Source organism: Podarcis vaucheri (assembly GCF_965113315.1).
Source record: "Podarcis vaucheri genome assembly, chromosome: 8".
Classification (NCBI taxonomy): domain Eukaryota; kingdom Metazoa; phylum Chordata; class Lepidosauria; order Squamata; family Lacertidae; genus Podarcis; species Podarcis vaucheri.
In genome coordinates this window covers 87653582-87664031 of record NC_138766.1, presented here as the reverse complement: position 1 = coordinate 87664031, position 10450 = coordinate 87653582, and the positions used below count along the sequence as shown (strand labels likewise).

Below are 10450 nucleotides of genomic sequence, written 5' to 3'. Positions count from 1 at the left end.
TTCATTGGTACTCAAGATAGCTAATTTAGGGTGAGATTCTTGACAAAGGCATTACTGAGAACCATGAGTCATCAAGTCTCAGAGGAGGAACCAGACAACTACTCTGCAATGTAACTAGGAGAAATCTTATTTATTGTTTACAGTTATTCTTTGTTTTCATGTTGCCATGCTCAGGCTGGTCAATGGGGTCAGAGATACACAAGAAACCAAAAGATATGCATGCAATATTACATAAATTGTAAGAAGCAACATAAAGGAAAAAGAATTCAATGAAAGCCAGTAAGTTGGATGGAGGTCCCTTCTTTCCTGAGTTTTCAAGGTGATGTCCTAAGGCAGCAACATCAGTGGGTACTAGAGGAAAGGAAGATGGGCTCTGTCTTTGTTTTAGATTCTTCTCTGTCCTTTGATCTTGATAATTAGTCATATTCCTTTTCTTTGCACAGTAAGGCAAAAAACATTCCATTCTTTTTCAGTTACAATTCTGTTTACAGTCTCTCTGCTCATGGCCTACAGGGTATATGGTGATCTTCTACTTTATGAATTTCCTTGGTGTGCCAGTCTATTAATTCTGTTATTCCTTGGTACTCCAGCTGTCATTCACTTATCCCATCATTCACATATATGGATCCCTGACCCCCTCAATTCTATTCACAGGATTTCCATGCTTTGCCACCAACCAGCAGAAGTGTCTCATGCTTAACTGTCAGGTCCCCCATCCTCACTCACTCATTCCTTGTTTCTCGGTATGTTCCTGGAAATTACCTTTCCCTTCCATCTCTAAAAACATCAGCTGACCACAGTTCTCCTGCTTCAAAAAACAACTCTGCTCATTCTCCCTTGATACCTGCTAAATGTGGCACACACTATCTCAATATCTATTGTGATGGAAAGCGTTTGGAAGCTGCAGGCATCCAATAGCAGGCATCCACATACTCATATACAAAAACAAAAAACACACCAGATCTCTATGACTCACTTGCAGTAAATTGGGCAATCACACAAAGTAGATTGAAAGCACATTATCCTCCCTCACCCCTGATAATTCTGGGGATTTTAGTTTATTAAGGGCACTAGAAAATGTAGCTCTGTGAGTGGTAAATTAAGTTCCCAGAATACTTGGAGGGGCATAATATGCTTTCAATGTGGTTTCAGTGTATAGTGTGTACCGAGCCACACAGACATTGCTATTGGAGCTAGAAATGGAGACCTTCTATATATCCCTGGGTTCATAGACTCATAGAACTGTAAAGTTGGAAGGTACCCCAAAGGTCATCTAGTCGAGCAGGAATCTCAACTAAAGCATGCATGACAGATGACCTTCAAACCTCTGCTTAAAAGCCTCCAATGAAGAGGAGTCCATAATCTCCTGAGGGAGTCTGTTCCACTGTTGTACAGCTCTTAGTGTCAGAAAGTTATTTCTGATGTTAAGTCATAATCTCTTTTCCTTTAACTTGGTTTTTCCAGATGTGGAATTGAAAAATAGGTTAATAACTCTCTTAGACCTAATTTTGGGAGGAGTCAAATTAATTTTGACAAAACTAGTAAATTCTTTTTAGAAGTCTTTTTGGGAAGGTTTTCACATTCGTTGAGTATGCCTCTGAATAGCTGTTTCTGGGAACCTCAAGTGAGGAGAGTGCAATTAATCTCTTTAATCACAGAGAGCCAGAACTTTTGTACTTTCCCACAATCCCACTAGAGATGTCTGTAAGTACCCATGAGCTGGCATCCCCTCCATGACGGTTGATACTGCTGTTTATAGAGGAACCCTTGAAACCAATGAGCATTAGATTGGGAAAGTGGGAATAATATTAATTGATTATATAAACTTCATGCACTGGAGAAGCAAAGGTACAGAGGAGTGCAAGGAAGATGGCTATTCTGGTTCACACTGAGAAGCTATTTTTTTTTACCATCCCCAGGGATAGAAGTGAGGCCTGCCTATAAAAATCCATCAGGAAATCTAAGATTTCACACAGTAGGAACCCTGCTAAGACGCCACTCATAGGCGGTCAAATCATAACTTTACTCTCTGTTCTGGATTTCTTGTCTTCTGTACAGTCTCCCACATCCTTAAGCACCCTTGAGATTGCAGCTCTCATGGATACCCTGGAAGGACTCTTCCGTCCTCTCCTTCCAACTAAAAAATAAATGATTGGGTTGATGCTGCTGTTTACAGAAGAACACCCAAAGCCGATTAGCATGAGACTGTGAAGGTGGGGGAAATAATAGCAATAGATTACATAAACTGCATTCAGTGGGAAAGCAAAGATGAGAAAGAAAAGGAGGGCAAGCAAGATAGCCGTGATGAGTTTTCCTTGCTTGCGTTGTTGTGCTTTACAGCACACTTTGATGAACAAGATCAGAGAAGAGATGAACATCAGAGGCGTACAAAGCAGAGCATTTACAAGCAGCTGGTAGTGTAAAAGGGATGCCCCAAATCTGCCAGTCATGCGGAGAGCGAAATGGATCGCAGAAAGCAGGAAGGAGAAGATCCATATTATAGCGCATATGATGGCAGATGAGTTTGGTCCCCGGTCAAATCGATGCCAAAGTGGGAAGAGGACAACTACACACCTGTCAACGCTGATAGCTGCCAGTAGATACTGACTGGTAGAATATGTGAAGCAAAAGAGTTCAAAAAATAATAGAAAAACGCTGTTGAGAATGTGAGATTCACTCATCACACGAAGGGCAGAAGCAAATGCAGCAGTACTGATTAGAGATAAAAGGACAGCAAAGTCAGCAATGGAAAGGTTCAGAACATAGGTGGTGAAAAGATTCCTCTTAATTTTGAAGCCAAGAAGCCAGATGACATACCCATTACCCAAAAGCCCCAAAATGCAAATAATGGCAATGAAGCTGTTGATTAAATACTTTGCTAATTTGGAGAAGACCAGATCATTTGATGCTACAAATTCAGCAAAAACAATGCTGGAGGCAGCAGTTGTGCTATTATTTAAATTTCTAACTATGATAGTCTCATTTGAGTTAAGATAATCAGGTATGTCTCTAGAACCACTGTAAGCTTCTGTTATTGCTCGACCATCTGGTTGCTTGACAATACCATTTACATAAATTTTAACTTCGGTAATCCTTTCATGCCAATACCTGCAAAAAGAAAGAGAACAAGAGTAATCATTATTCTGCAGTCAATCAAATGATCTACACAACGGATACACAAGCCACACTACCTACAACCCTGACTCCTCATTTGTCAAAGTAACATTGATTTGGGTGCGACTGGGACTGGGAGCAACTTCCACTGAGTGAGTCTCTTACCTGATTCCCAACATTTCTTTCAAAAACTCCCAAGTCAATGGTGGCCACACCATGCCTTTACATTATTATGATAAACATTGATGGCCACCCAAAGAATCCTGGGAGTTGTAGTTTGTTAAAGGCACTGAGAGTGCTTGGGAGATCCCTATTCCCACCACAGTGCTACAATTCCGAGAGTTCCATGTGCAAAGAGTTTGAGCGTTAATCCACCCTAAGATTAAAGGAGGACTGGGAGAACCATGCATGGCACCATGAGCTCATTATAACAACAACAACAACAACAACAACAACAACAACAACAACAATTTATTTAATTTATATATCACCCTATATCCAGGGGTCTCAGGGCGGTTCACAGAATAAAATCAAGATATAAAACCACAAAATACATAATAAAAATAAAAACAACAACCCAATAGCCCCCCCCCCAAACCCCACACATTTTAAAAGGGCATAGGATGTAAATCGGATCAACCAAAGGCCTGGTTAAAAAGGAACATTTTTGCCTGGCACCTAAAGGTGTATAATGAAGGTGCCAGGCAAACTTCCCTGGGGGGAGCATTGCACAGATGGGGAGCCACTGCAGAGAAGGCCCTGCTCTTGTGTTGCCCGTTCTCTTTAGAGAAAAAGGTGTGAGATAAATGTGATAAATAAACAAAAAACTATAAAATAAATCTGGAGGGTGGAATTCTGAAGGTCACATCCTCTTTTTAGTAACCTGACAGAGGCCACATTCTCTGCCTTATTATTTTTATTATTATTGTATATACTTACCAGATGTCCGTCACATCCAGTTCCCTTGTGATGTTAAAATGATGTACAGAATTTCCTTCCATGGTGGGATACCTAAATAAAATAACTACTATAAACTATGAGAATGATTTCAAGTGTTGTAAATCAAAGTTATGACTTTATTAAAAAGTAGAAGAGATTGGCAGATGTTCACTAGAGCTGTGCAAAACCATCTGCCCCATGACATTGATCCAGGGGTTCCTGAATCAGGGCAGGCCATGCTGGTTCAACCTGAAGATGAACTGCCCCACCCTGGACCCAATTCTGAAGTTTGGAGAAGGAGTTGGACACCACACTGGATGCAGAGAGGGACACCAGAAAAGCCCAGATGGATGACGCAAGTGCCCCATCTAGCGCAGCTTCGTGTTCTCACAGTGACCAGCTAGATGCCTCTGGAATAGCCAGACGGAGAAGCTGAGCCCAAGAGCACCCTCTCAGAGTGATTGCACCCACACAAGACACAAAGGATTGGGATTAAAATGACAACAGCCTTATTAAAGTCTACTTGAAGGGTCTGCAAAGGACTAGAATTACGAAAGCTTCCAAGCATTCCAGGCTCCTATAAATCTGAAACAGTGTAATCTATAGCTTAATCCTTGGATATGTGGGTGAGCTCCCTTGGCTCATGGCCTCAGAGTAGTTAACTCTCTAGCCAAGCTGTTGCTGTCTAGGGACAAATCTAGGGACGCGGGTGGAGCTGTGGGTTAAACTACAGAGCCTAGGACTTGCCGATCAGAAGGTCGGCAGTTCGAATCCCCATGATGGAGTGAGCTCCTGTTGCTCGGTCCCTGCTCCTGCCAAAGTGCAAGTAGATAAATAGGTACTGCTCCAGCGGGAAGGTAAACGGCGTTTCCGTGTGCTGCTCTGGTTCACCAGAAGCAGCTTAGTCATGCTGGCCACATGACCCTGAAGCTGTACGCCTGCTCCCTCAGTCAATAAAGCGAGATGAGTGCCGCAACCCCAGAGTTGGCCACGACTGGACCTAATGGTCAGGGGTCCCTTTACCTTTACCGAGGGAGAAATCTACTCTGTCACATTTAGCAGGGAGAAAATTTGTCCTCTCAACATTATTTATTACATTTTTATGTGGTGATTATATATTTTGTTAACTTTGGGGGGAAATTAGCTCATTTTTTGCTATTATTTTGATATCCAATGACAAAACTATTGTTTAAATCTGGATAAGCAGATAAGTCTCTAGAACCATCATAACAGCTGAAGTTCTGAAACAATCTTGTGGGTCTAAATGAAATCAGAGATTACTCTTCAGAATAGTGCTTCCATAGAGGAAGAGAGCAAGGAGAATGACTTCCATTTATGGTGCCTGGAATCTCATGCATCAAAATATTCATAATGCTTCTTATGAAACTTCCACAGCTAATCCTAAGTAGTCGTCTCTCTCTTAGAATCATAGAATCATAGAATCATAGAGTTGGAAGAGACCACAAGGGCCATCGAGTCCAACCCCCTGCCAAGCAGGAAACACCATCAGAGCACTCCTGACATATGGTTGTCAAGCCTCTGCTTAAAGACCTCCAAAGTAGGAGACTCCACCACACTCCTTGGCAGCAAATTCCACTGTCGAACAGCTCTTACTGTCAGGAAGTTCTTCCTAATGTTTAGGTGGAATCTTCTTTCTTGTAGTTTGGATCCATTGCTCCGTGTCCGCTTCTCTGGAGCAGCAGAAAACAACCTTTCTCCCTCTCTCTTTGCACCCCTATTCTCTTTTTCTTGATATATCATCACACCCCTTTTTTCTCCTCGTTAGGGCAACAAGAAGTCCTTCCAAAGTCTTCAATCTAGGCATATTTAGGGCCATTCAAGTGTTTGGGTTGTATTCAGCTAATGTTCACCCAGACTAAGCCTACTAAAATCAATGGCCATTATTAATTTAGATCCGTTAATTTCAATGGGTTTCAGTGGAATTTCATTTTAGGAAACTTAAAGAACTTTTTAATTTCATTTATTACAAAATAATTTGAGGTTTTGTTTTGTTTTTTTACGATCAAGCAGTACATATATTTTATGAAATAAGTATATAATTTTAGGAGACTTTAATTAGGCATCAGATTTTGATACAGAATAAAACTTCCCTGTCACCAGTCCTTGGAGCTTATTCACTTGCAAGTGATATGTGGTTTTCATCTAAGCAGGTTTTACAATTATTGAAAGATACATGCACACAGCTGTACACATGTATTACAAGAATAAAATTATATCAGCATATACTAAAGAATCAGGGGGCATTTCTCGTTTAGTAAAGGTTAAAAGTAGCAGTGGTGCCCTCTTAGCCTAGGATCCCATATGCTCCAGCTCTTTGCCCCTGGTAGACCAGGTCTAAAAGAATCTTCTTTGGTGATCACTTGTAGCCGAGTAAGATTGTCTTCCATAAACACAGCTTAAAAGGATCACCCCAGCCTTTGACCTGTTATACTTCTAACAGAAGACTCTGGGGATTCAAGCTGGCTGAAAAACACATACCCCCCCCCCCGCCACTCAGATATGGTTGCCCTCCTGCTTTTGCGAACGAGCTACATCAACTTGAGAAATTCACATACCTGGGAGAAACTGCTGATCAGCAATCTTTAGACAGACACTTGGGAGGCAGCAGCAAGAGGTATAATATTCTGTGCTGGAAGATGTGCAGAAATAAATGCAACTACAAAGAAAAGAAAAGAACTGACATGTCATCAAAGTTCCCTGGAAATGGTTTAGAGCTCCACCCCTTCCTCTTAATCTGTGCTCAGTTTGCAAACATCATATGGCAGGAAGAATTTTGCTCGTTGGTTATCAAGATAACTGAGAAATGTGGGTCAGAAAGTCACAGAGAAAGAAGAACCAGGGGATTGGTTTGTGATTGGTTTGTTTTGCTTTGGCTCTATTATGTATTTTTATTTTGTGAACCACCCTGAGGTCTTTGGATGAAGGGCAGTATACAAATTTAATTAATAACAAATAGTAATAATAATAGCTGTGTCATGTAATTGGGAGAAATATCTTTATTTATTACTGAGAGTTACGCCTTGCCCTTATTTTACCATGCTCAAACTAGTTAACAGGGTCACACAAAAACTTATGTTAAATTTAGAAAGCTTCATAATTGTGGGGACTGTAGATTGTTAGGATGCTGAGATCTGCAACTCAGAGAAAACGTCCTATACTTTTTGTGGTGGCGGATAATGTAATTTCAGTTTATGGTGTATACAGAATCCCACATACATAGCAGCTCAATTTATGGGATAATTGATTGAAAGGTGTCAGATCTCATAGATGATGGCAGCTGATGGAACCTCAGCTGCCCCAAAATGGAAAAGCTTGCAGGGTTTGTGATTTTTGTTTTGGTATGAAAATATGTGCCGTTTAGCATTAGCCAAAGAAACACTTTACATTATTTTAAATATCTCTTGAAAGCCTGAGCTCATTCTGAGCTTTGACCTACTTGACCTTCTCCCTGCAGCTGTTGGCCACACCTGTACAGTATACTCTTCCTTTCCGATTTTCTTTTTCTTCCATTTCATATACATTCCCTTCTTACACCTCAGCTTATCTGTAATGATACTTTCCACCTTCCTTTCTGAGTGCAAGCTGACTACACTCAGCTTTCCCATGCTTTTGTATCATTAAAGCAAACAGGTTATGTTCATTTACTTCTAAGCTTCCCAGTGCTTCCACTTCATCACTCAGTTCCTCTCTGTTGATGAGGACCAGATCCCCTTTGTTGCTTCTTACACCTTGTGGGCATTCATGTTGTCATGGAGGCTGATGGAATCAATGCCAAATTGGGAAGAGGACAGCAACACACCTTTCAGTGCTGATGGCTGTCAACAGAAATTGACGAGTGATGTACTTGAGGAAAAAGTAAGAGGAAAGGAACCCTTGCAACAAATCAGAAGAGATATAAAAGCATATAAGGATGCCAAGCTCAGCCACAGCCAAATTCAGGATGAAGATGGTGAAACAATTCCTTTTCATGCCAAAGCCGAGAAGCCAGATGACAGTTAGATCCCTCGTAAGTTCAAAAATGCTAATAACTGAAATAAATAGACTGGAAATAGAAATAGACTGGAAAGAGAAGCTGCTGAATTGCAACTCATTACCAAACTTAAAACCATGGAGAGACCTGGTCTGAACAAAGACATTGGATTCTTATCTCATTATACATGACTAAGCCATTTTTCACCTTCTCACCCCTTGCCTTTTCCTGTAAGACCTATTGCAGCCGTTAAGAGTCATCAACAGGCTCATCTCAGCTATCTGCCAATCTCCCATTCCCACCACCCTTCTGAGTAATACCCCTCCCCATCTTCTCACTATATAGAAGGATCTGGCAACTTCTGTTTCAGTGTATCTGAAGAAGTGTGCATGCAAATGAAAGCTCATACCAAGAACTAACTTAGTTGGTCTTTAAGGTGCTACTGGAAGGATTTTTTTTTATTTTAACTGAAATAAAGGCAGGGATAATAAGGTATATGATATTCCATAATTAATATGTTCATAGTTTGGGAGCCCACTTGCATTGTCTCATTATCTTCCCCCACAGCATCCAAAAGGGACAAGGACTGAGGGCTATAATTTCTCCTCATGTTCAATCTCTGCTTTTGAGCTGCTCAACCATATTACATTTGTGTATAGATTTCCCACCCTTCTGATCCATTCCAGTAGCTGGAGTTGGCGGAACAAAGTCATCGGTGGAACAAAGATTTGTTGAGCTACCAGAAAGTGTGACATTCAAGAGTTTAATTAATTTGCTCTACAGTGGTACCTCGGGTTACATACACTTCAGGTTACAGACTCTGCTAATCCAGAAGTACTACCTTGGGTTAAGAACTTTGCTTCAGGATGAGAACAGAAATTGTGTTCTGGTGGCGCTACGGCTGCAGGAGGCCCCATTAGCTAAAGTGGTGCTTCAGGTCTCGTTTTTTGACAGAATTACAAGCCTGGTAGATGAAGGGAACGCAGTAGATGTAGCCTACCTTGATTTCAGCAAGGCATTTGACAAGGTGCCCCATTATATTCTTGTAAAGAAGCTGGTAAAATGCGGTCTTGACTATGCTACCACTCAGTGGATTTGTAACTGGCTGACTGACCGAACCCAAAGGGTGCTCATCAATGGTTCCTCTTCATCCTGGAGAAGAGTGACTAGTGGGGTGCCACAGGATTCTGTCTTGGGCCCGGTTTTATTCAACATCTTTATCAACGACTTGGATGACAGACTCAAGGGCATCCTGCTCAAATTTGCAGATGACACCAAACTGGGAGGGGTGGCTAACACCCCAGAGGACAGGATCACACTTCAAAATGACCTTGACAGATTCGAGAACTGGGCCAAAACAAACAAGATGAATTTTAACAGGGAGAAATGTAGAGTATTGCACTTGGGCAAAAAAAATGAGAGGCACAAATACAAGATGGGTGACACCTGGCTTGAGAGCAGTACATGTGAAAAGGATCTAGGAGTCTTGGTTGACCACAAACTTGACATGAGCCAACAGTGTGACGCGGCAGCTACAAAAGCCAATGCAATTCTGGGCTGCATCAATAGGAGTATAGCATCTAGATCAAGGGAAGTAATAGTGCCACTGTATTCTGCTCTGGTCAGACCTCACCTGGAGTACTGTGTCCAGTTCTGGGCACCACAGTTCAAGAAGGACACTGACAAACTGGAACATGTCCAGAGGAGGGCAACCAAAATGGTCAAAGGCCTGGAAACAATGCCTTATGAGGAACGGCTAAGGGAGCTGGGCATGTTTAGCCTGGAGAAGAGGAGGTTAAGGGGTGATATAGAATCATAGAATCATAGAATCATAGAGTTGGAAGAGACCACAAGGGCCATCGAGTCCAACCCCCTGCCAAGCAGGAAACACCATCAGAGCACTCCTGACATATGGTTGTCAAGCCTCTGCTTAAAGACCTCCAAAGTAGGAGAGTCCACCACACTCCTTGGCAGCAAATTCCATGATAGCCATGTTCAAATATATAAAAGGATGTCACACAGAGGAGGGAGAAAGGTTGTTTTCTGCTGCTCCAGAGAAGCGGACACGGAGCAATGGATCCAAACTACAAGAAAGAAGATTCCACCTAAACATTAGGAAGAACTTCCTGACAGTAAGAGCTGTTCGACAGTGGAATTTGCTGCCAAGGAGTGTGGTGGAGTCTCCTACTTTGGAGGTCTTTAAGCAGAGGCTTGACAACCATATGTCAGGAGTGCTCTGATGGTGTTTCCTGCTTGGCAGGGGGTTGGACTCGATGGCCCTTGTGGTCTCTTCCAACTCTATGATTCTATGATTCTATTCTAGGTTAAGAACAGTTTCAGGTTAAGAACAGACCTCTGGAACAAATTAAGTGCTTAACCCGAGGTACCACTGTACTTTGAAATCCT

The 10450-nt window shown here is 41.8% G+C and overlaps 1 protein-coding gene across 2 annotated transcripts; it reads right to left on the bottom strand.

Moving 5' to 3' along the window:
* Positions 1-107: 107 nt before the first annotated feature.
* Positions 108-6782, bottom strand: LOC309539492 (mas-related G-protein coupled receptor member H-like). 2 transcript variants are annotated; one of them, XM_082235814.1, is made up of 3 exons: positions 6630-6782; positions 4054-4125; positions 108-3108 (listed from the first exon to the last, which is right to left on the bottom strand). In XM_082235814.1, the coding sequence occupies exons 2-3, from the start codon at positions 4113-4115 to the stop codon at positions 2010-2012; spliced, it is 1161 nt and encodes a 386-aa protein (XP_082091940.1). In that variant the 5' UTR covers positions 4116-4125; positions 6630-6782; the 3' UTR covers positions 108-2009. The 2 variants fall into 2 exon arrangements, with proteins under 2 accessions (XP_082091940.1, XP_082091941.1); XM_082235815.1 differs by lacking the exon at positions 6630-6782 and having other exon boundaries at positions 4054-4866.
* Between the last annotated feature and the right edge of the window lie 3668 nt (positions 6783-10450).